The sequence below is a fragment of the Ambystoma mexicanum genome, chromosome 6q (assembly GCF_040938575.1).
Source record: "Ambystoma mexicanum isolate Mex_15411 chromosome 6q, UKY_AmexF1_1, whole genome shotgun sequence".
Classification (NCBI taxonomy): domain Eukaryota; kingdom Metazoa; phylum Chordata; class Amphibia; order Caudata; family Ambystomatidae; genus Ambystoma; species Ambystoma mexicanum.
This window is the reverse complement of record NC_090937.1, coordinates 395,559,318-395,586,144: the sequence shown is the minus strand read 5'-3', so window position 1 is coordinate 395,586,144 and position 26,827 is coordinate 395,559,318. Positions and strand designations below refer to the sequence as shown.

The following is a 26,827-nucleotide window of genomic DNA, read 5'->3' as shown; positions in this document are numbered from 1 at the left end:
CTGCAAGGAGGTATAATGCAGAAGTTGCAAAAGGCAGTGGCGATATTAGAGGCAATTATGCATAGAGTAGAGAACTCCCTGGAGAAAGCCGAAACCATAAGTCAATTGCAGCAGGAGTGTGGAGGGCACTGGGAGAGATTATGCAACTTGAACTACAAGAAATACATAGAGAGGCAGCATGCTGGTGGACCAACGATTAGAGCTGCGGGTCGTATAGACCGCTATCCATGCTGAACCAGGACAGCAAGATACTCATGGCTGTGCTGGCAAATAGACTGAGACAAGTTATTCACAAACGCATACATCCTGACCAGACCAGATATGTCTCACACAGAAGCATATCCAACAATCTCAGAAGCCTCCATTATGTCATAGAGCAAACAGAAAGGGACTTGCACGAAGTTGCAATTATCTCATTAGATGCAGTGAAGGCCTTCGATTCTGTCAAATGGCCTTAGCTGATGTCAGCCCTAAAAGAATATGGAATAGGGCCCGGGTACCTGAAATGGGTGAAACTACTGTACAGTACGCCACTAGCCAGAGTCAAGATGGGAGCAATCATTTCAGAGAGGTGGCAACTCAGTAGGGGCCCCAAACAGGGCTGCCCTTGGTCCCTGATGCTGTTTATCCTCGCACTAGAACCCTTAGCGATATATCTGAGGCAACAATACAAGGAGGTGGGAATCTATACAAAATAAGGGCCACATTTAATATCAATGTATGCTGATGATATGCTATTATACCTGAAATATCCTGCGGAAAACTTGCAATACATCTTAGAAGTAATGGAGCGATTTGCGGTGCTCTCTGGCATTACAGTCAATCCTAAAAAATCATGTAGATTCCCCTTGGGGAGATATAAAGGGATTCCGCGGGAAAATCTACCAGTATTACAAATACATTGGGAGACTAGAACCTTTAGAGACCGGGATTGATATTTATCACACGGTAGAGGATGAATACAAACATAACAGAGAGAAGGCAGTGGCAAACATTGAGAATAGCATCATGAGATTCTGGGCTAAGCTCCCTTTGGCCATGGCAGGGAGGGTGGCACTATTGAAGATGGTTGTATTGCCGAGGTTGTTACACTTTTTTGGAAATATACCATATATGATACCCAAGTGGTTCTTCGTTAAACTTCAAAGCATATGTAGAGGGTTCATATGGCATAATACCAGGAATAGAATAGCCCTGTGGAAACTGCAGAACATGTATGACAAAGGGGGCATAAAATTGCCCAACTTTGAGGATTATTTGGCTAGTCAAATACAATATGTGGCTAAGTGGTTAACGGAAGACTCTACATCGGATTCTAGATTGTTGAGGTCTGAATGTGTTCTGTTTTTTTTTGAAAGAATGGATATATGGATGCCAAAACCAGAGCTAAAGGGGGGGCCCAAGGATGTTAAAACTGGGATGGAAGATGTGGCGTAAGGCCTGCCAGGTCATGGAGAACCCGACCCTGTGCTCTCCGCAGGTGCCGCTGGTGGCATTGACCGGAGTGGAAGAGCAACTGAGGAAGACAATTTGTAAGCATTGGGAACCGGTGGGCATTGCAACGTTGGGAGATGTGTGGCAAGATGGGAAGGTAATGGAATTGAACGTATTGGTAGAAGAAACTAGTCTACACTCAGGGCAGTATATTACTTACACCGATTGGTGCAGCGGGTGAAAGAGACATGGTCAGAAATAGTGCTGGAAGGTCAGCCCGACACGGCCATAGAAACAATTTACGATCACAGAGGGAGGGCACGAGGTCTCTCGAATCTATGAACTGCTAATGATCAGGGTGGGAAAGGAGCTGACCCAGCTGAGACGGGATTGGGAAGAGGAAGCTGGGGAACCCATGAATGATGGGTTGTGGGTGAGGGTTCAGGGGTACCACAAAAAAGTGTCCAGGAATGCGAGGCTGCAACAGATCCAGCTATATTTTACTCAGAGAGCATACACGACGCCCCAGAGGATTGCTCAATTCAAGAACACAGGGATACAAACATGTCCCAAATGTGGGGAAGTGAACGCAGGGATGATACATATTTTCTGGGCATGCCCGGAAATTGGAAAATTCTGGGAAGAAGCAGCCCACCACTTAACCAAGAAAGGGATCACACTAAATGTGAAATCTGTGTGGGCATGCATGGTAGGGGGATTTTCTAGACTGCGCAAACGGAAACATGTGAGTAAACTCAAGGACTTGGCCTATATACTGGCCAAGCACAGAATTGCCATTGGTTGGAAAGCAAACAACAGACCAAAGGTAGATGTTTGGTGGCACGATCTACAGAAATGGCCAGAAGTGGAAACGGCGGTATGGAATGAAGCGGCCAATAGAGGGGGGGAGGAGGAAGCGGAAACTCAGATGGCCTGGAGACATTTAGTGGAAACACTGTCTGGGTCCACCCAGATCTGCCTAAGTGAACATGATTCCTCTGGAAATACAGAGGGGGAGGTACCCCTAGAGGAAACAACGCCAGATGGCGAAGTGGCGTAGGCTCGAGTTTGGGGGAGGGTACTGGGGAGACAGTTGACATTTCACTATATTGTATATAATGCTTGCTTCACAAGATATGCACTGTTGGGCTTGTTCCTTTTTTTGTTGATTGGTTGGTGTAAAAGTTAAAACAAATTGTTTTTTTTTAAAAAAGCATCATAACCACAATACTGTTGTGGTTCATTACATGGTCACACCCAAGTCAGGGAGCTCCTTCCCCCACAATGAATATGGCGCACAATAAAGTGCTTTTGATTTTTTGAAGAGTTCAATGTGGTAAGGCCTCCAACCCGCCTCGCACACAATCCCAAAGAAATACCCGGTGCCACAATGGACTAGGAACCAGGCCGGTGTGTATTAAGAATATATTTATTAATTTATTTATTTAGCCAAGTATCACAATTAGATTACATCAGCCAGCAATGTTGTGGCAACACAAAAACAAAATAACTTCAGTGAAGGCACTAACATAGAGGTATGCTGTCACAATGAATTCCTTTTAAATTATCCACCAATACAAGAAAAGACAATTCAACACACTCAGTTATAGCAGATTTGGTTAAGCTTTCTTCCAGCAACCCTCACCCTCCAAACATCAATTAGGCTTGATTCCATTGAATGGAAGGGAGTGGCAGGAAGTGGCAACACAATGGAAAATCGTATTTGTGGTCTTACTTACAGAAACAATATGAAAGAAAGAAAAGCAATGGAAATTCGTTTTGGCAAACCTAAAAAGAGCAGGCATGGCTTTGGGATTTTAGTCAGCACACAATGGGAAAATCGGATTTTGCAATATTTGATCACAGAACCAATAATGGAGACAGAAAGGCAATAGGAAAAAATAGTTTTGCTATGCCTAACAATAACCCAGAGCAGGGATGTCATTTCACCAAAATGCCAGCGGTATTGGAAGTGACATCACACGACCCTTGACCTCTGATGACATCACAGGGAGTGATGTCCTTTGACCCCAGCCTAAAGTGATATCACGGGAAGCGATGGAACATTCCCTTTCACCCCTTGACAAAACGAGACATGGCATTACATAGCATTGTTCCTAAGTACACTGAGAAAAATGTTACGATATCACTACAATGTGATATACATTTCATACAAGAATGGATTGCCATATCTATCATTAAGATGTGTGTGTATAGGCCCATATTAACAAATTGATGTGAATGCAAGCAGACGTCCATGGCCAAATGATAATGCTGTGTGAATATATAGCACTTGTGCTTAAGCAATTTATATAGAACAAATATACATAAAATATCACTCAACCTGTGTTGGTACTCATTTATCAACCTTAGAAGGATGAAAGGCTTGAGTTGAGGTTTTTAAGAACAGACTAAATCAGTGACTCACCCCCTGAAGTGTGCCTGACAAACCTTTAATGAGTCTAGCAATTATTGTAATGAATTCCAGAAAGACAAATTATGCAGTATTCCCATTGTTTCTTATTTAGGGTCACTGCTGAAAGTGTTAGAACTGCGGAACCCATGTTCTTTTTTTTTTAGTACTTTTTTTAAAGAGGCCTGAACAAGAAATCCTGCTACTCCAGAAGCAAAGAGCCACATGGCACTAGCCATAGCCCAGGAGCCTGCATTAAAAAATATATATTTTTCTTTTTTATGGGTAGCAAAGGGAGACCTCAGGGGTCCCATTTGCGACCATTGGCAACCACTAAATGACATCCTTGACCCATAGGGCTTTGGGGTTTTTATCAGAGCAGAAGGGAAAAATCGGTTTTGGGTTGGAATCACAGATGCAATGTAAGAGAGAAAATGCAAATGGGAAAATGCGTTTTTCAGAGCACAATGGGAAAATCGATTTTGGGATGTTTAGCACAGTTGCAATGTGAGAAAGAAAATGCAAATAGAAAATTTGTTTTGCAGAGCACAATGGGTGCACAGGGGCAATTTAGTTTTTTCACCTTGCATATGCACAGGCACTACTGGGCTTCCCACTTCTGATGTAACATGAAGAGGATCAATGGGGAATTTAGTTTTTACCCCCTTCCACACACACACGTGGAAGCAGGGTTTGGGATTCATTATTTTGGCAGTTCTTTATTCTATACCGGTCCAAAACACACTGGGAAAAGATTGTTGGTTTCTAATGCCAACTATACAGATCCTGTGAATTCAATAGGGGATTTAATTGATTTACTTTAATAAATATACTAGGGATCTACACAAACCGGATATTTTTCAATGGGAAATAACTAACACAATGCTGGAAGAGTACAGGGCCTACACAATCTAGGCTTTGGGGTAGCTCTACTTACAGGAAAGGTCTGGACTGGGCATCGGGGAGCATCAGAACACACCGCTGGGACAGCCAAGAGGGTCAGTCAAGGGTCTCCTCTCTTTCCTTCAACGGGTTTTAATCAGCTTCTATGTCTCCTGTCTCCAATGCAAGACTTGGGCCTCTCTGCTGCTGGGATGTTTCTCGACAGATTTTGGCAGCAGGTCACCCCTCGGAATGATTGGAAGAAATCTAGCTCTCATGCAAACTAGCTTATTTATAGGGAAAATGACTTCACTAATGTGTTATGATTCTCGCGAAAGGGTTTGGTTGATTATCCATACCCCTCCCACCTGTGTGCTGATAGGATAAGGTGATGGGGGAGTGCTTTGGGTTAGCTGTGGGAGGAGAGAGCTTCATCATCTTACTTTGACAGCTGGGCTTGGTCTGCGTTAAACACAAAAATCTCACAACATGGCAAGTGCCCTTAATTTTAAAATCTTAACATGTATGAATATATTTAGAAGAACTACATTTCAAAGCGAATCGGTTGAGACTAGCCTGGAGTCTGCACGTCCATTCTATGCAGGGATTCCGTTTTTCCTCATTTACTTAGGAACCATATCAGTGAATAATATGGCACTTTACGGGCGTCATATTAATTATGATTGGCATGCTTTTATCAACCTTTCGCATCTCTGGGAATCACGGGAAGGTCCAAATCACATTTTCATTAATAACTTTAGTTGTGTTCATCCCATTAACATCGTTTTTAGCATGGTTAGAAGGGATTAACTGTCACCTTTAATAAAAGCTTGGCATGACTGTTGTGCGATGTACACTGTCCATTATATGCGATAAAATGTGTTTCTGCCATTTAAATCAATGTGTAAGTTTCATGCCTCATTTTCTGGGCCCCCACCTTTTTTTAAGTTTCACTTCTTCTCTTTAAGCACATGACGTCAACAGAGAGCTCTATGTTTAGATTTCGCTTCCCCTTCAATGTCTAATGGCCCTACGAATGCACTTTTTATGGGACTGCAGAACAGACCTGAGTTTATCTAATCTTCACCGCATTTCTGATCTCAAAAGTATTCCTGCTTCTATTTTTAAGGAAGGGCACTTGATGGCTGAAGACAACCAGGCCTGAATCTCCAGGGCAACAGTGGGAGGTCCTGGAATTTGGTTTCTTATCTGAAGAAATGACTGTCCATGTACCCTGCAGCAAATAGCATGTAAACTCTTACATAAATGAATTTAAATGACTTCTCATAAGGCACACAATTTAGAATGTATGCATATTCTTTCTGGATGGTACATGTGCATGAGAAAACCATGGCCCAGCTTGAAAGTCTGGTGGCCATTTCGCTTGGCATCCTGTCCATTTTGGAGGGAAAAATGAAATGACATTTTATTTAATTTAAATGTAAAATGCTCCATTTCATTGCAGATTCTGGGAGCACATTCTAGTATTTCATTTAAGATATTGTGCACTGCGGTTTCTGGAAATATCAGTGCAGCTCTCCATCGATTTATCCAAACATCATTGTCATGTGTCTTTCTTTCCCTTCATGAAATGCATTGCACACATTTTAGCATCTTCAGATTTTTAGGTCCACTTTTTTTCCTTTTGATTTGGGTTCCATAGGCCTTATGTCAGACATAATTTCTGTGCTTGCCTTTTATTTCCAGGTGTGCACACCAATGACTCTGGTCTCTTGATTTCTGACATCCAGGGGCTATTTCACACCACAATACGTAACCCCCACCACCCCATTCTCCCTCAACCTCACCATCTCCCCCAACTTGATGGTGTATCCCCAAACTGCAGTGAAACCCTCCCGGGGTGCATTGTGAATAGCAAATTCGCTCAGAAGGCAATTCACGCCCAGCGTAGACTTATTAATATCTCAGTGTTCCCTCATATACATTCGCCAATGGCTTGTATAAATACAGCAAAATATTTGGATCACTCTCCCCCATCATTTGGCACAGCTGCCACTGCCTGGTCAGGACATGGATTATTGCGCTGCTCCCACAGCGGCAGCGGCATGGACACCTCTACGTCGGCCACAGCATCAGCGGGAGTTTTAAAAAAGTGCGCCCTGCCCCCATGTTGAATTCGGAGTTTTGCAGGGAACATAACGGCAAACAGGATGTGTCTGGCTCGAGGTAGACACTTTGCAAGGTCGTATGATTGCTGCAGCACCTGCACTCCAGCTGCAAAGTCAGGATATATGTGTACGATACTGGCCTTGAAACGGAGGGTTCCCAGCTCCCGGACCCTTTAAGGACTAGGTCTCTACAACTAAGCAATTTGGCAATAATGGTATGTGGCAGAGTGCCAGGCTTTGGGAGAGGACCTTGATGTGCACGTTCCACCAGGAAAGAGTTGCATTGCCCTAAACAAATTCTTCAACAGCTCTTCCACTTTTGGCTCCATTGGCCCCTTCACAGCTTTCTCAGGTATCCCCACTATACAACTATTGTTACACTGTGAGCGCGATTCCAGATCATCGCATTTACCACAGATAGCGGCCAATTCTGCCTTCAATCCAGTTATTGCACGATCATGCTGTCCCATTCTGTCTTCCACTGAGCCGAGTTTGTTTTCAGCCTCCGTGATGCGACCGATTTCTTTGTCCAATTTGGATTTTAAGGAGCCAATTTTCGTTACAATGTCATCCAGCTTTACATTCACTGCGCTAAATCCATTTTGCATAGCAGCCATCAACTGGTCTTTACGGTTGCCGCTATCTGACGTGCTCGAGCCGCCCACAGTGTCCGTGCCTTCCATCCGGGAGACCCTCGTAGGTGTATTAGTGTAGGAATCCATGGGCCCACGCTTATTCCCTGCACCCTTTGTCATAGCGCCCCCTCAGGACCGGTCCCTGTACCCTCCTGCCCATCCTCCACTGACTGAATATCTATTTGTTAAACCAGTTTCTTGGGGGCCACTGACTCACTTTAACAATATTATCTGCCAATCGCTATAGGGGACCCCAGCCGTGTCCACAGCAATCCAAGGCGTCCTCAAGGATCCAGCATTACAATGAAAAACGTTCACAGCAACACCCAAGCTGCAACCTTCCATGTGCCCTGACCATCTGGGCCCATTAATCTTCAGTGCAAGAATCCTCTCCCAAGGGCCCCTGCACCGGGAAACAGGTAGCTTCCAAGACCATCCGTAGCCGTCTGTTATGCCACTGGTGCCAGATTGACTTCATCTAAGGAGGGACTGGTGTGGCGTTTTCATGCCTCCAGCGCCTCTTTATGCCAGCCCCCAGGCACACCCAGGTGAATCAGGGCTGCAATCCTCCTGTCCGCGCCGGCGCACGCTGGGGCCCTATCAGGATATAGCTCTTCCCTGGCGAGGTGGCTCTAGGGCTGCCCCACGGCAGATCCCCCAAGATAAGGCAGCAGGACCCGGGCAGATGGAAACCCGTGTCCTCTATTCGCTACCACCTGCTCCACTGCCAGGCCCCCACCACACTGTGAGCTGCCCCCTAGGGCCGCCTCCCACTTCTCTTATTACAGGGGGCACTTATCTGTGGTACTGCTGGTACAGCGCTCTCTGGTCTGCTAGCTCTCCACCCCCCCGCCCCCCACTCCACGGGGACTCAGCAGACACTGCACCTGAGAAGGATCTCACGGTCCGGATTGCCGTAGCCGTTCAGCACACAGGCGCTCCTTGCAGAGTTGCGTCTTCTCCCCCTGACGGGCCGCTTTGTCACCGTCCGGGCCACTACCGGATCCAAATGGCCAGCTCGCCTCCACTGACCCCTCGCTGGCAGCGCATGAGCCCAGCACAGCTCTGTTCATCAGCCAATCCGCCAGGTGCGGGACACAGCAATCAGCTCCTCCTCAGCCACTACTTTCTGCCATGCAAGGGTCTACATACGGCACAACAACGGATTTTGTCACTATCAGGATAGCTCACATTCAAGCAGCCAACGCCATTGCCCACCCCCCCCCAAAAGACAACAGTTTTGACTTTTGAGTGGGTTTGGGATAGGCATTTGCCAACCACAGCCATAATGGGCCTAGCTGGCAATAAGATGGCAACAGCTGGAAAATGACTACCTGGCATATGGTGCCAGTGGTTGGCAAATACCTAATACCTATACACAAGCCAAAACTGTTGGCTTTGCCAGTGTTTGTTTTTTAACAGGACTTGAAAGCAAGGAAAAGACGTGAGGACATACATATTGCCTATTGATCAAGTAGCCAAATTCACACTTGGTTGAGACATTTTATTACAACGGTAGGCCATTTAGAGTGGCAATCAAGTCTGAACTCTCAAAAGACTGCTTAGAAATGACATGTTATTCCTTATACAGCACAAAGTTTGTTGTTACTGCTGATAAAGCGAGCTCATAGAGATCCCAGGATGAGGAGCAGGTAGTGTGTGGGAGGGGCCATATGTGAAAGCATGCTCATGTGCCGTCAATGGGTGGTAAATAACTACACTGTGCTAATCGGCTGTGCTTCTCTCCTCGCATCCCATCTCCCTCTTATCTCTATTCCAATGCACTAACTTTGGCTTATAGTTGGTGCTAAAGCGCCACCTAATTGCCAAAACTAAAAATATCCGCTGCCATTGTTTTCAGCTTTCACGAACTGTGCTCGTTTTTTGCTGCCATTGGCAACTGTGCCACGATCCATGAATTCAGCAGAATGGTTCTCCACTGCCGCATCAGGAGTTCCTGCATAATTGCGAAGCTTGTGCTGTAGTTCTGCCTGTGGCTCTTTCAGGGTCTCTTGGGTGGACATGGAAATAAAAGGGGAATGCCCTGATTTTTGTCTGCATTCCCTACCAGCTAAAATAGGCTGTATGTATGTTACACATCTTCATCCCTGATTCATTAGAAACCTTTGCGTGTATATTTTTTATATGTGCAATACCGCTCTGTGTCCTCCTTTTCTATTTAACAATGCCCATTACAACTAACAACTCGAGCATTTTTTTCATCCCGCGCTGCGCTGGGCCGCTTCCCCCTCCTCCACCGACTCTGACTTCATTAGAAGACCGGCTCTGGTGCTCTCAGACTTTTTAAGCAGAAAGCCAATCTGGCTGTACAGCATGTTCTATGTCTGGGCCCGTTCACAGTCCATATCACCTCACCCCACAAGCCCAGTCCTAACTATCAATACCAAGTCTCTCTTAACTGCCATGGGTTCCCTCCTCCCCCAGTGTCAAGGCCTTTTTTGGTGATTTTGGGATTTCGCCATTCAATGCCTTCTAACATTTTCTGTTTCATTAACCTTTTAAGAGCCAATGACGAGATATCTCGTCCTTGGCAACAGGGAGGTAATCCCAAGGACGAGATACCTCGCCCATGGCACTTAAGGGGTTAACATCCATAAGTCTCTCTGATTGATGACACCAACAACAATAAGGTTCCCGGTTTTGCTCACAAACTCATCTGCCCTTTCCAGATGCCCACAACCCCACTCTGCAATCTTGGTGCACCTACGGGACACGGCCATAGAGGTGGTATGCCTTGTTTTTGCTGACCCCTCACTCTACCTGCTTGCACTGAATTTCCACTGTGGTGACCCTGGAGTTCAGCTGCACCAATTCATATTTGCCAACATAACCCATTGCAGTCTGTAGGTGCTTATCCAGTCCTGGCGTTTTCTTTGCATTTTGAGATTTGTAGTTCCACTTTTCCCATTATAAAACTCGGACTCCAAGTGCCAGAATGAAAAGGAAAAAAACAGGACTGGGTAAGCACCTACAGGTTGGGATGGGCAATGTTGGCAAGCATCACAGCACATTCTACATAGGCCTCTCAAGGAAGTCATGTTCACCTTAGGTTTCATGCATGCTACGGGATATTGCTCTTCACCCGCTGTTGGCATGCCTACATCTAGTTCACTAAGCATTGCATTGGTCCTGCACGTGATCCTCCTGTGAATGGCCTCTGTTCAGGACGGCCCGGATACAGCAGCAAAAGGAGCTTCCAACTGGCAAGGACGTGGCTGCGGATTATGAAACCCAACTTTGCTACATCTCTCCAGCCTTCACTGGTTGCCAGTGGAGAGAAAGGTCACATTACTGATGTATTTGAATCACAGAAAGAGTATTTTATGGACCAGCCTGTGCTTTCCGGAGCATTTTCTGTATTACTGCATCTCCAGGCTTCAACGTTTTTTGTACATAGAGCCAATCAGGAGGCTATGGCCGACTCGCCAAAAACAGTGTTACCTCCTCCCTTGGAGATATACAAATTTGGCGGGAGAACTTAACCCTATGATATTATATGCCTAGTACCTTTCCACTCAAAGTTAGTATGCTTGAGAGCGACATTTGGATATATATCGCTCTTCTTTCTGGAAATGCTCATCTAGATGAGCAAGTCCAATGAGATACATCCCTTTAAAAAATGGTGGCCTTGACTGGGCTTAAAGCTGCTGATCTGCAATGCCCCTCATCAAAATGGCAGCCTTCCAAATGCTGATCCAAGGCATAAATTAGTTTTCAAAAATTGTTTAGCAGAGTTTGCTAATTAAAATGTTTTTGTTACGCAAACAAACCCATTTGATTAGCAATTTTGTACTAATATTGTTAATATCACTGATGTTAAATGTACCCAAGACATGAAATGAGAAATAATACAGCAGTTTTGCTTGCTGCTGAAATAAGACATTTGTGAGAGGAGTCAGGCCTTGCTTATTCTTTAATCTTCAGCTAGACCTGCAGCTCGTGTACCTTCGTTTCCCTATTCAACCTAAGAGAAATGCACTTGACCCATAGTAATGGAGGACAACAAATGTATAATGCGATTTCTGTAAAATGGTGCACGTCACTACAAACCCACTTTTTGTTTGGCACACTGCTGACACCCAGAGTCCAGCCATGCACAGTGAAACATTTGACATTTACCGCAAACACCTCTTGTAAATGCTACTCGCCCTTTGTTAAAATCTACTTGACTGAGTGAGTGAAACGACTTTGCGAGCCATAAATGAGTGTCTGTAAAATGTAAAAGTTTGGCTGCATGAATGGACACAAATAAGTATATATGACAAAAAAAGGCTCGGAAAACTTTGGCCAGCTGTCTCCTGCGGTGGTATTATATAATATAATCATGAAGCAAAGCAAGCTCTAGAGGCTAACTACAGTGTTTGGTATTGCAGTAGATCTGTAGATCTACAGACGGGAAGGATCTATTGATCAATACTTTGCGTAAGCATTTAGTTCACTTTGTGTATTCACTATGTAAGAGGAAAGAGAAACCAGGAGTGGATTGCGTTGCAGGCAGAGAACTGGCCAAACTAGGTGGAATATTGTAGTTTGTAGTCATCTCACTTCGAGGGTACCTGGTATAAAGCAACAGAGTGATGATATAGAACGTCAAGGAGTATCGGTTCGATCATGGGTTCAGCACCAGTTGCAAGATATACTGTGATAATGTACATTTTCAAAAGTTCACTAGTGAACATAATGCATCTTCCCAAACAAAATGAAATATAGTAGGCACTATGAAATTTAGATACACGAACCTAAATTTTACTGTAAAGCATGGATTGATGCAAGGTTTTACAGTCTCAATACTGTAATTATGTATTATTACACAACTTACATTTTAGGAATGGAATTGCATGACTGTCTTTTCGAAAGATATAAAGTTGCCACATACCTGTCTTTGCCAGAAAGGATATAAAAAGCTTAATAAAAGTATCATCCCGATTACTTCTGTTTTGCAATATTTTGAAAAAAAGATTCTAGCGCTCCTACACATGCATTTCGCACTTAAAGGTGGAGGAGAGGATTACTGCTGCACTTTCCCTCCATTAGCACTTGAAGTGAACAGAGAAAAGAGGGTGAAGAGAGCACCAACGGCAAGAGGAATGCAGGGCGAGCTGTGCTTTCATTGAAGAGGGCAACTTAAATATCTAACTTTGCTACACAAGCATTCATTTGATTATCAAAACTACAGAATTGTGTAGCAAATTGTTATGCAACACTGCTTATTGTATGCCTTGTGATCATGGAGCAATCAGAAAGCCAGGCAAGGGCTCCTTCCATTTCTGTATCAAACCTCTGTAGTCCTGTGGTCATTCACAAATAGCAATTCAACACAACTTAAATACAATATAAAAAATAGCTATAAATGCACATAGAAACAGGGAATTGATATTCTAATTATTTGTGCATATGTGTACAAAACCGTGGTTGGAATCCCCATTCCAAGATAGGGGCCACTGATCGGAAAGTGGTTTTTCCTTCTGTTTTTGGCCAACCCATTTAAAGACCCCATTACTTCTATCCCTCATTCACTGAACTTTCAATACTAAAATAAAATAAATGAGTACATCTGCAAAGCTCTGCTGTTCATGCCCACCTTCAGGAAAATCAGAATGGGGGCTGGCGGCTCCTTTTCAGCAAAGATGCCCACGCTGAGGAAGGCCCGTCCAAATGACCTCTGGCGAACTCAGGACTGTCGTAAATTTCAGAAAGATCTAGAAACATGGATGGTTATCATGGAGCCCTTAAGAGCCAGGCTATTATGCAAGTCTACGCAAAAAGGACTAGCATACTCGTCCTTGGCACTTAAGGGGTTTGGCAATAGCACATAGGTCTAGTGTTTAGTAGCCATCAGTGACAGACGTGCACTCTACAAGAACCATTAACATAATACAATAACCACAGCATGACAAATCATACCTTGAAATAAAATAATGTGGAAGGTGCTTTTCTAATGTTATGGCATTGCATAAGCTTGCATAGATTAACAGACATTAGATACCAGAGTAAAGTGGTGCTGCAGTGCAGTCCACCAATGAATACATGCTCTTTCTTACAACCCCAAACTGAGAGAAGCCACCATTTCATCTCTTGTGATTTAGACTGTACGTTGTCTTCTTTATCAATGTGCATTTCATGGCCCTTTAATTGTGTCAAGCAGTGGCTTTTGTGTACTTCACTGTGTAGTGCTGACTAAATGCAGAAAAACCATCCCCTAATCACAGAGTAGAGGTTTGGTTTCACTGTTTGATAAAGAAGCTGGTTCTTATTCGATTACCATGCACATTACTTGATTACCCAGTTTCCAGATTTTTTCTTAGTTATTAAGGTATTATTTAAGACAAGAGTCAGCGACCTTTGGCTCACAAGATGCTTTGGATTACAACTACCATCAGTCCTAGACATCATAGTCATGGTGAAAAATCTTGGGAGTCAAACTCCAAAACATCTGGATAGTCATAGTTTGTAGACCCCCGATTTTGGAGGTCTTTGGGAGGTTGGGCACTCATTTCAAACACCATTGCTATCAGGAAATGACTGTTTAATGGCAGTGACGCATCAAATAACGAATCCTTTTTACTGCACTAGTGCACAAACACCTGTAGCTTAATGTTCAGAATAAGAGAAGAATTAACATTTGAGTGTATTATGTAAATGCATGTGTATATTTTTCGACAAGTCGTCATGTGGGTCGTGCCCCAAATGGTGCTTCCTCAGTGTTCCTCCATTAATCCATGTCAATCTATGTTGGGCCATGTTCATTGTCTAAAGGCCTTCATCCCCAATTTTACTTGCAGAGAGTTATGATCATTACATTTAGTTTCACACAACTAACACTGCTTGAAAAAATGGCCACCGCTTATCCTGGGACACAGCTAAAGATTCTGGTCAGAAAGCTGAGCTGAGTTCCTTGCATATGCGAGTCAATGGTTTGAATTCCAACAGTGCCAATTCTCAATCTTTCAAAGGTTGAAAAAGTTATTACCAAATAAGTGTGCAACAGAAACACCTGTTAGTTATAGCTCTCTAAATTGGCAAAACCTACTGCTATAGTAAGTTCTGTGAGTTACTAATCATCTCAAGCTGGCCTTTACCCTTAATTCCCTATGAATGTATCTTTAAATCCTACTTTGTTTTGCCCAATCTGGAAAAGAATTGACATTTTCAAAAATTATTTTGAGAGTATCAAGTAGGTGGAAAACCTTCACAAATGCTTATTAACCCGGACCCCACAAAAGCTTTTTAACTGGCCTAGACATGTTACGTGTCCAGCAAAATGATATCGAAAAGATGGGCGCCCAAATTGAAACACACACTTTCAAAGCCACCCTAGCTGGGATGTGAAATAAAAGAAGCAGTGGGTATTAAGCCCCTTTGTAAGCTTCTGAGAAGATGCTTTGCATATCTACTGTACCTCTACATCCTGTCCCCTTTCCTCCATACGTGTGGGTATTTCGTCCATCGGGACGGGACCAAAGGTTTTTGTAGCAACATACAAAAAAAATGTCTGTCCATTTTTGTGTCACAGGCCCCAGCGCATGATATGCTACAGGCTCCTCCTCCCCAGACCCCGCCTCCAGGCCTTGCCTTCAGTCTTTTTCTCCACGCGGTTGGGCTGGACGCTTCTGCACCAGCGGGTTCTTCTTTTTCCCGCCTTTTCTGTCTTCTGTCAGGATTTTCTTTCCCCTTGCCTCCAGCTTTGCAGGCCTTTTTGCCTGCTTATGCTGGGACCAAAAGGATTTGCTTCCTGCGTGTCATGCGAGCATAGCTATTTGGCAGCGGATCCACACACATTCTGTTTAGAGTGCCTAGGCCCAGATCACAGGTGGGACGCATACTTTGCCTGTGATGCACTTTCGGCTCAGGCCCTCGCTCGACGTCTTCTGCGCTGGGAAGGGCTTATGCTTTTCCGCCAGTACCACTGATTCATCGAACCCTGCAGAAATGTCAAGAGTCCGTGGATTGTTCTCTCAAAACTGTGGCTCCTTGGTGGCCAGCCAGGTTCTGGCTCTCGGATCTAGTAAACCTTGCCTGTCAGACACTGGTAACACTTCCACTTCACCAGGACTTATTGTCGATGGAGGGAAGGAGGATTCTACATCCCTCCCCACAATCGCTGAACTTGACAGCATGGTACCTGAGGTGAAGTCCCTAGGCCATCTGGGCTTGTCTGATGAAAACATGCGGATCCTACAAGCAGCCTGCAAGAATTCTATCAGTGCACAGTATAAAAGCAAATGGCTTAGGTTTTGCCACTGGTCTCTCGAAAAGCAGATGAATTCAATTCCGCAACGCTGGACGATGTCCTCTCGTTTATCACCCATCTGGCTGAGTCGGGCAATAAACCCGAAATGTGCGTAACTTATCTGTCAGCTCTGGGTGCCTACCTCCGCTCGGATGACCAATGCTTTTCGATTGGGAACCAGTGATAAAGCGGCACTTTGAGGGTCTGTGCCAACTTTTTCCCGCAGTCATGTCTCCTCATCCCAAGTAGGATTTGAATGTTGTCCTCACGGCATTGTGCCACACACCGTTCGAGCCAATGGCATCTGCAGACATCTGGTGTCCTGGAAGATAGCCTTTTTGTTGGCTATAACATCAGCCAGGAGAATCAGTGAAATACAGGCCTTAGCGGCTGCCAAACCATTTACTACATTCCATCGAGACCAGGTGGTGCTACACAAGCTCCCTTCCTTTCTGTCTAAGATTGTTTCAGAATTCCACATTAACCAGGAAATGTGCCTTCTGTTTTTTTTTTCCCCAAACCCATCATCTGAATCAGAGAGGGTCCCTCACGTGTTGGATGTCTGCAGGGCTCTAAAGTTTTACCTGCATAGGAACAGGGAATTCTGGAAATCCTCTCAGCTCTTCATAACTTTTTGCGGAGCGAATAATGTCTCCTCCGTATCCAAAGCAACCATTGACAGATGGATTGTGGCAGCGTTTCTGGAATGTGATTCTGTACAGAAGAACCATACCCAAAGGGGTTTTATGCTTATGTATTCAGGGCAAAAGCAGCCTCTGTAGCCTTTTAGAGGCACGTCCCTTGGGATGTCATTGCAAAAGCAGCAATGTGGGCCTCACTGTCCTCCTTTTGCAAGCACTATTGCCTGGACATGAGCGCAAGAGCAGATGCTCAGTTTGGGCAGGCAGTCGGCTTGGGTAGGTGGCGCCTGTAGCCTAGCGTGCGCTGGGGCCGGCAACAGAAAAAATTGACTGAAACATTTTATGTGTAGTGCTCCAAAAAACTCTGGTCCCGTCCCAATGGACAGAATATCCACAAGTATGGAGGAAAGGGGACTAAGGACTAGGAGTACAGTAGTCACAACGGTGAGTAACATTTGCAATATGCTGTATAATAACATGACATATGTTCTACACATATGACTACACATATGACTGAACACATACAAATCATAATGTAAAGATTTGTACAATGTACTCAATCGTTCATACGGACGAATGAAAACATATCCCGCATAGTCCACATTGCCACTCTTTCTAGTGGTTATGTCCATTCAAGGTGTTGCTTGTGACGTCAGTAGGGTGAGAGTTGTAAGTTAACAGCCTTGCGTCTTAACCTTTACCTTTTTTGGAGCCATGTAAGCGGTAATTTCCAAGTGATTTGCTACCTTTTATTTAACATGTGTTGCATATGAAATGAAATTCCTGAATTCAGACTGAAAGGGGTTTTGGCTGCTATCGTCTGAAGCATGTCTTTTTCATTCTTGTACGCTTTCTATATGCCTATCTATCTATCCATCGATCTACCTACCTATTTACCTATCTATCTACCCATATATCTACTTATCCAGCTACCATTCTACCTACACACATCTATCTTATCTCTCTACTTATCCATCTACCTTTCTATCTACATACATCTCTTTCTGTCTATATCCTTCTGTCAGGGTAACTAAATTAAGGTTTCTACCGATAAAATGGTGAAGTCTAAACATGTTGGAAGTGCCAACATTAAGGTACAAATACTCAACACAAAGTACATATTTCCCTACTACAGGAGTCTGCAAACTTTGGCTCTCCAGATCTTTTGAACTACAAATGCCGCCAGTCCTTGCCAGCATAGTCAGTGGTGAGGGATCATGGGAGTCGTATTCCAAAACATCTGGAGGGTCGCAGGTGGCAGAGCCCTGCCCTAATACAACGTCCATCTCATTACAAATGAAACCTTAACCCACACTGCACCACTACTTCACAAGAGTCACTTTAACTATAGCATGCATGGGAGTTACCAATATTTAAGCGAGTGTTGCCTGCCAAATTTGGTAAAATGTCATGATGATAACAAAAGTTACAGCAGAAAAAATGTTTTTGTTATTATATAAAGTGTTGTGGAACCTTAACGATAGACAGTTTGTAGAGCCACGGTTGTGACTCTATCCCCCATCCCCCGCTATTTGTGTCTGGTTGTCTTAATACCTATGGATCCATATTGATCATGTGTGAAATTGTTAAGATGATTCCTCTACATTTACATTCTGTCCCAACTATTTTAATGCAAGTATTTCATTATTTACAGAGAAGTGGAAAAAAAGCAAGTACAACGAAAGAGCCAAGCCCAACAGAGAGCCCCCACAGTCGAAGGCTGATCGGAGAATGTGTACAGAAACAGTTCACGCAAAGCTCCTGCATCAAAGTCTTCTGCATGCCCTGGGAGAGGTGTGTGGATGGAAAATGCCTATGCAAACTTCCCTACCAATGCCCAAAGAACGCAACGTTGCCCGTGTGCTCTGTCAGCAAACGCTCATTCCGAAGTTACTGTCAGCTAAAGAGCTATGAATGCTTGAACCCAAAGGAACGGTATTCTGTGGCCGCAGCAGATTGCAGAACTGCAGGTAAGAAGTGTCGTACACGTTCACACTATCTAGACAGAGTGTGACATGAGGGGCATGGCCCACCCCGACTGATCTAGGCTCCAGTCTGCCACTCGAGCCATAGCTCAGGTGTCCTCAGAGTGGTTCTTGACAGTTTATGAGAGTGTATATTTACTGATCTTGGGTCCAGACTGCCACTCGAGCCATAGCTAAAGTGTCCTCAGAGTGGTTACTCGAGCCATAGCTCAGGTGTCCTCATACTGGTTCTTCACAGTTTATGAGAGTATTTTGTGCTAGATACACACAAAAAATGTAACAAATGCGGACCTACAAACGTCTTGCATATAAATCATAAAAAGAAGCTGCACATTAGGGTCGACAATTGACTGCAAGCGTTTGACGTCAGAGCACAGTCTCTGAGTTTTTTCTAAAGCTTCAGTGTAGTACTGCTCATTGGGCAGGATCTCGAGTTGTGTCATGCTGGGTGTGAAATACTCAACTAGTCTTGGCTTTCAGGGTGCCATCATAGTGCATTATGGTACTCTTATTCCTGTATTAATAATCTACAGAGGAATTTAACATGTCATATGTTGCCTTTCCAGGACTTACGGAACATGATTTCAGAGTTTTGTATCAGCATATTTTATGAAACAGTAGTGTGAGCTAAATAGTTGCTTGAGAAAAGTGTGCCGTGGTTTGTCTGTGTTACCCGCTGTAGACCTTTTGCACTGACAAGATTACGGTTTTGCAGTCGAAGAGACAGCTTTTAACCCATTATGTATAAATGCAATGCATTTAGTGCAGACCTAGCCACCAAGCAATGAAGCATTATCCAGAAAAGAAAGTGGGCAAATACAACGAGATTATGCTGGGGAGAGCTAATGCCAATTTTGAGGGATCATTTGATAGTGTGGGTTCACATATCTGTAGATCTCTGGAGATTTTTTAAGAAACTCCATTTATATGATCCATAATGGATATGTTAAGGATGGATGGAAGGAATCTTTCTGCCTTCCATTCTCACCCAGTCAGTAAAATGATTGCCAGTTAGTTGGGTAGTAGTGGCAGCTTCGAACAGAAATGCCACCTCGGGGGTGTAGTATGGGAAACACATGAATCTCTTCAGCTCTGTGCCAGGTGCCCGCCATCCTTTCATTCCTCTTCCAGATCCTTGATACAGGCTTATAGATTTACATAATTGGTGCACTGACGCTTCCTGATCCTTTTAACCAAGAAACTGCGTCTTGTTGCCCACACTCACTGGACCCAGGCAGCCGATCTCTGCTGAATGAAAGCTGCAGCAGCCATCTTGGCTCTGAGTTCCCTGCATTGTGAGCAAAGGTGTCACATGGGCCTCGCCTTGTGGACGAGCCCTAGACTGAGCATTGTTGCCAGAGGTGAAGTTGAAGCGTTGCCGCTATCCTCATACGAGACAGGTGAGGAAGGGGACAGCCACCGAGACAAAGGGGCTCGCAGATAATCCACGAGCATAACGTCATGGGTGCCTGGCGGGCTGACCTCGTTGAAATGGATCACTGTAGTGGGAGAGTAAAAGCTATCGTAACCCCCTACCTAACTAATAATTCCCTAAAAATATATTCATGTTCCAAATCAGTGCTAGGAAAATGTTATCTAAACAAACCATTCTTCTCCGAAAATTCCTAAACTGCTACACCAAATCTAAAAATTAAAAACAACTTGCCTACTCTTAATTCAGAGCATTTCTGGCAACAAGAGGGAAACCCCCACAGATGGTGTTCCTTCCACTCAATCCTAAATCCTGTGATACGTGAAGGAAACGATCAAAGAAAACCATCAATTTATATAAATACATTTTGTAACCTACATGGGAAAGGTGAGCCCATCCTGCCTAGCACAGCAGGTGTTCCAAACTGTACTTTATCATGCTTGAAGAATAGCATTCCCTGCTCATCACCTTACAGGACCTGTTAATTCTCAGGAGCTGCAGAATCTTATTGGGTCATCGATCCTTAAGACCACTGTTCCGTTAGATCCCTGTGAATTGTCTGCAACCTACAACAGGTCATTCTATCCCAAGTTACTTAGAAATACATCCTGGTAAGGCCATCAGGTGCCAGTTGGCAATTAATAGAGGTTACACTAGATGATTGCAGTATATCCCTGCTACTGGACCGTTCGTTTCTGTCACGGATGATGGGAACCAGCGGATTATCCTCCAAATCTGATAAATCAACGTCCACCTCCCCTTTCTCCTCACCTGTCTCTTTCGAAACGGTTTCTCGTCTGGAGGCCTTGTTCTTGGGCTTCTTCTTCTTTGTGAAGAGGTACGGCCGTCCGCGGGAAGAAGCCACCCTGATCCCCTGATAAACAGGGAAGCAACCGGCCCCCGTCCCGCAGAAACCAAGACGAGAGGAAAAAAGCAGCCGCTAAAAAAAACCTCTCTACGATGTAGTTGGTACGGATGCTGTGCAGGAAGAGATGACTGGCGAGCCCGGGAATGCAGGAAAAAACCGGAGCAGGAGAATCAAGGTAAGTCTCTCGGTGCGGCAGGAAGCTGGATAGTCCGGAGATGCTGATACTGAACTAGGAGCAGTGCGAGGGACTGGAATGGAAGTACCGCCAGGAACCAGGAACGAGATCCGGGAGAAAGGAAGGAGAGGAGAAACCCCGAAAGGTAAGAGGACCGAGAGGACGGAGAGGCAGAAAAAGGGAAGGAAGGGGGAGAAGCTGAGTGAAAGGATACCGCGATAGACTCCGCGGAAAATGGCAACAGGAAAAGGCACGGAAAACAAAGTAGCACGGCAACCAGGAAAAGGAAACAAAGTTGCAACGCACAGAGCCCAGGGGAGGGCGTGGTTAAATACAGAAACAAGAGAAAAAGACTAGACCGTCAAACCAGGAAGTGAAAGGAAAAAACACGGAACAATCTAATGGCGCCGCCAACGCCAAGCCTTCCATAACCGCCAGCGACCACCAAAAGACGGCGGCATGACAGTATGCCCCTCCCAAGGGACACCCCCCCCGGCTTACCCGGGAACAGACGGTGAAACCGCTGAACCAACGCCGGAGCGTGCACATGAGACACCGGTTCCCAGGAGTCCTCTGAGTGGGGGTATCCTTTCCAGTGGATGAGATACTCCAAGCGACCCCGCCGATAGCGGGAGTCACGAACGGAGGCCACCTCATACTCATCGGAAGGAACCACCTTGGGGACCGGGTCCCGTGGCAAAGGACGATGGTAGGGATCACCCCTACATTCCCTCAGGAGAGAGGAATGAAACACAGGATGGAGACGGTGCATGTGTTTGGGCAACCGGAGGCGGAAAGCCACGGGGTTGATCTGGCGAAGTATAGGGAAAGGACCCAGGTACCGGGGAGACAGTTTAGAGGGGTGAAGCCAGCGAGGCAGAAACCTAGTAGATAACCAGACCTTGGTGCCCCTCCGCCATGCCGGAACAGGCTGGCGCTTAAGATTGCAGTATGATCGATACCGAAGACTGCTTGCCCGCAAACATCCTGTAGCAGACTTGTGAGCCTCCGTGATACTGGTAAGTAGGGCATCCACAGATGGAGTGGTAGAAGGAGGAAAGGAGAGAGAAGGAATAAAGCTGGGATGGAAACCATAGGAACAAAAGAAAGGACTGAGACCAGTGGCACTGTGTTTGGCATTGTTATAGGCAAATTCCGCAGTGACCAACAGACTAACCCAATTATCCTGTTGGGCATTTGTGAAGCATCGAAGATACTGCTCCAGCGTGGCATTGGTTCTTTCAGTCTGCCCGTTGGTCTGTGGGTGGAAGCCAGATGACAATGCTCGTTCCATTCCCAGTCTCTCACAAAGCTCCTTCCAGAACTTTGAAGTATACTGAGAACCTCTGTCAGAAATAATCTTGTCTGGAGTACCATGTAGGCGAAATATTTCTCTGGCAAATACAGCCGCCATCTCAGCGGCAGTGGGAAGACCAGCCAAGGGAGTGAAATGTGCCATCTTAGTGAAGCAGTCGACTGTTACCATAATGCATGAACAACCTTCCGAGGGTGGCAGATCCACAATAAAATCTGTGGAAATAAGGCTCCAGGGTCTCTTGGGAAGGTCCTGTTGTTGGAGAAATCCAATCGACTTTTGAGTGCAATGTTTGGATCGACAGCATACCGGACATGACTTGACGTAGGTTGAAACATCTTTGGCCATACCGGGCCACCAGAACCTGCGATGAAGCAATTCCAAAGTGTTCTTAACACCTCTGTGTCCTGCCGTTGGATTGTCGTGGCACCACTTTAAAACCGACTGACAGTTGAATCTGTCTGGCAGACACAATCTCTGTTGCTTGAAACATAAACCATCATGAATGGATAGGTCCTTTGAGAGAGGAGAGGTGGACCGCGTGGCCTTGCGGACCCTTTCTAAGAAAGACTCCACCGAACAGATAACCTTGACCTCAGGAAGCATGAGACTGGGAAACTCCTTCTGAGACACATCTGGATATGGCTTTCTAGAAAGGGCATTGGCTAGTATGTTCTTGGAACCTGGTAAGTAAGTCAATGTGAAATCATATTGGGAGAAAAAATGCGCCCAGCGAGCCTGACGGGAGTTGACACATTCCATCTTTTGTAGAATTTTAAGATTCTTGTGGTCAGTTCTGATCTCAAAGGGATGGTTTGCTCCTTGTAGGAGATGTCTCCATTCTTCGCATGCGGATTTCATGGCCAGGAGTTCTTTTTCTATCACCGAATAGTGTGTCTGGCTGTCATTCAGTGTCTTGGACATGTAGGCAACAGGATACTCCAAACCTTCATGTTCCTGTAGAAGAGCTGCACCAATCGCCGCAGAGGAGGCGTCAGTCTCCACAACGAATCTTAGATTCTGATCTAGTTGACGAAGTATCGGGGCAGAACAGAATTCCTCCTTAAGTAGTTGGAAAGCTCGGTTTGCCTCAGAAGACCAGATAAAGGGCATTGAAGACTTCTTTAACAGCCTCGTAATGGGAAGAACTCGATCCGAGAAACCTTGGATGAATTTGCGATAAAAATTGGCTAGCCCTAGAAACCTTTGGACGTCTTTGATGGAATGGGGTGTAGGCCATTGCAATATGGCGTCGATCTTAGTGGGATCCATGCAGATTCCTTCCGAAGACAGGATAAAGCCAAGGTAGTTGACCTCGGAGGCTTGAAAAATGCATTTATCAGCATTGGCCTTAAGTAGATTGTCTCGCAGTCTTTGAAGGACTTGGTGGAGGTGATCAGAATGGAGTTGGGCGTTTTTAGAATAAACCAGAATGTCGTCAAGATAAACGACGGCACAATGGAAAAGTAGATCAGAAAAGATGCGATCCATGAATCTTTGGAATATCGATGTCGCGTTGACTAGGCCAAAGGGCATGACACAATATTCGTAGTGTCCGAAGGGAGTGCGAAAGGCCGTCTTCCATTCATCACCTGCTCGTATCCGCAAAAGGTGGTAGGCTCTTCTTAAATCGATTTTGGAAAAGACTTTCGCCCCTTGAACTGCTTCCAGAATGTCTCCGATAAGTGGCATGGGATACCTATCCGTAAGCGTGACTTGGTTTAGGCCCCTATAATCAATGCAAGGACGAAGTTCATTGGAACCTTTCTTTGGAACAAAAAAAAGTGAAGCCCCAGCGGGAGAGAATGAAGGTCGGATCAGGCCATGATGTGAATTAGAATCCAGATATTCCTTGAGAGCCTTCTTTTCCTTGAGAGAAAGAGAAAACATTCGTCCAAAAGGGACAACAGCATTGGGCTGGAGAATTATCTGACAATCCTCTGGTCTATGGGGAGGTAACTCCTGCGGACCATCGTCCGTAAACACCTCCTGATAGCGGAGATATTCTTTAGGGATGCTGTTTACCTTCAATATATCTGAACTGGAGGTTATATCTGGAAAAATGGGGACAGAGGTATGCATGGTCTGCGAAGAACATGACCGACGACAAAATGTTGAAGTAAATGACAGTTGATTCTTTGTCCAATCTATGGTCGGGTTATGCTTCCGAAGCCAAGAGATTCCCAGAATTACTGGAAAATGTGCTGCTCGGATAAGGTCGAATTGAATGGTTTCGTTGTGATGTAGGATCTTCATCTGCATAGGAGATGTGGTATGGGTGATAAGACCCGAGCTGAGTGGTCTACCATCCACACCTTCCACCTTTTGGTCCTCATCTTTCTGCAAACGGCGAATACCGACCTTTTCCGCCCAAACCAAGTCCATAAAGCAGCCAGCAGTGCCGCAATCCAGTAGAGCCAGAACCTCATAGGACTGCTGAGAGATGTATAACTCTACTCCGACTACCATAAGACGGTTGTCTTCTCTAGTAAGCATGGGTGTGACTGATAAAGAAACGAAGGGACCAGGAAATCCCCCTCGGTAACTTGTCCCTACTAGCTCCGAGGACTGGCGTTTCCCGAACGTCTTGGTGGTACATTAGGGCAGTCTCTGAGAATATGCTGGTTAGATCCACAATACATACACAGGTTGTTCTCCCTGCGTCTTCTTCTTTCTTTCGAGGTGAGTGGCCCTCGAGTAGTTCCAATTTGCATTGGCTCTTCCTTCGACATACAGGTAGGAGAAGGAGAGGTAATCCCAGGATCAGGCGTAGCAGGAAATCCACGCTGTCTTCGACGTTCAGACCGCCGTTCTGAGAGACGGAAATCCAGCTGAACCACTGTAGACCACAAGTCGGTTAAAGTGGCTGGTCTGGTTACCCTTGCTAATTCATCTTTAAGATCTTCCCTTAATCCTCGGCGAAAAATGGTGTACTGAGCGTTCTCTTGCCAGCCTGCGTCTGCAGCCACCCGTTTAAAGCGGGAGATGTAGGACAGAAGATCTGAGCTTCCCTGTCGAATGTCCAGTAACTGTTCACTGGCGACTACCGCTGTCTCTTGCCTCTCGAAGGCCAATTTGAACTGGGCGGTGAAACCAGCGTAATCGTGTAGTAACGGGCTGGCACCGGTCACTAGCGGAGTAGCCCAGGAAAGAGCATTACCCGTAAGGTTAGAAATCAGAAAACCTATGCGGGCTGCATCTGAGGCATATGTCTGAGGTCTGAAGGTGAAATAGATTATGCAAGCCTCCATGAATTCCTTAAATCTAGTAGGTGAACCATCATATTTACCGCAGGCTAAGGGCATGGGAGGCAGATCACTCCGGGACTGTTCGAAGCTGTCGACTCGCTGTCTCAAAGCAGCGTTTTCGGCCTTCACAGCCTGTAATTCTAATGTTACATTCTGCATTGCGGTGAGCAGCTCTTGGACCTGTTCCGGAATAGACATTGTAATCTCTTTCTGGCGTTGCAAACTGTCACGGATGATGGGAACCAGCGGATTATCCTCCAAATCTGATAAATCAACGTCCACCTCCCCTTTCTCCTCACCTGTCTCTTTCGAAACGGTTTCTCGTCTGGAGGCCTTGTTCTTGGGCTTCTTCTTCTTTGTGAAGAGGCACGGCCGTCCGCGGGAAGAAGCCACCCTGATCCCCTGATAAACAGGGAAGCAACCGGCCCCCGTCCCGCAGAAACCAAGACGAGAGGAAAAAAGCAGCCGCTAAAAAAAACCTCTCTACGATGTAGTTGGTACGGATGCTGTGCAGGAAGAGATGACTGGCGAGCCCGGGAATGCAGGAAAAAACCGGAGCAGGAGAATCAAGGTAAGTCTCTCGGTGCGGCAGGAAGCTGGATAGTCCGGAGATGCTGATACTGAACTAGGAGCAGTGCGAGGGACTGGAATGGAAGTACCGCCAGGAACCAGGAACGAGATCCGGGAGAAAGGAAGGAGAGGAGAAACCCTGAAAGGTAAGAGGACCGAGAGGACGGAGAGGCAGAAAAAGGGAAGGAAGGGGGAGAAGCTGAGTGAAAGGATACCGCGATATACTCCGCGGAAAATGGCAACAGGAAAAGGCACGGAAAACAAAGTAGCACGGCAACCAGGAAAAGGAAACAAAGTTGCAACGCACAGAGCCCAGGGGAGGACGTGGTTAAATACAGAAACAAGAGAAAAAGACTAGACCGTCAAACCAGGAAGTGAAAGGAAAAAATACAGAACAATCTAATGGCGCCGCCAACGCCAAGCCTTCCATAACCGCCAGCGACCACCAAAAGACGGCGGCATGACAGTTTCATGATGAATTGTCCCAAGATCAAAGCTCAATCATCCTGAATTATTCTGAAATGACTGTGGCTAAAGGGGTTAACAAATTAGTCAAAACCTTGCTTGCCATTTTGGCATCGCCACATAGTCGCAGCCAATGGAGGAATGTCTCCTACACATCATCATTAGTTATCCTTCGCCCTTGTCCATCTGGACTCAATATGAAGCTGCCACTTTACCGAACGAATGGTCACAAATCTTCTAGTCAATCCACTTAGCTCTTTTGTGGGAGCCACTAGCAACTTCCCATTTTAAAGGGGGAGTCATTTACATGCCATAAGAAACTGCCCATCCAGGAGCCCCTGAAACCACTCACACAGGGCATAAATCAGTGTCCCAAAACCTTGG

The 26,827-nt window shown here is 45.4% G+C and overlaps 1 protein-coding gene across 2 annotated transcripts in view; it reads left to right on the top strand.

Moving 5' to 3' along the window:
- Positions 1-26,827, top strand: part of CFI (complement factor I) — a 325,763-nt gene that overhangs the window by 72,635 nt on the left and 226,301 nt on the right. For both annotated transcript variants that reach the window (XM_069630882.1, XM_069630881.1), the window contains one exon: positions 18,040-18,355. In XM_069630882.1, coding sequence (XP_069486983.1) covers positions 18,040-18,355 — 316 coding nt within the window. The remainder of the gene's footprint in view (positions 1-18,039; positions 18,356-26,827) is intronic.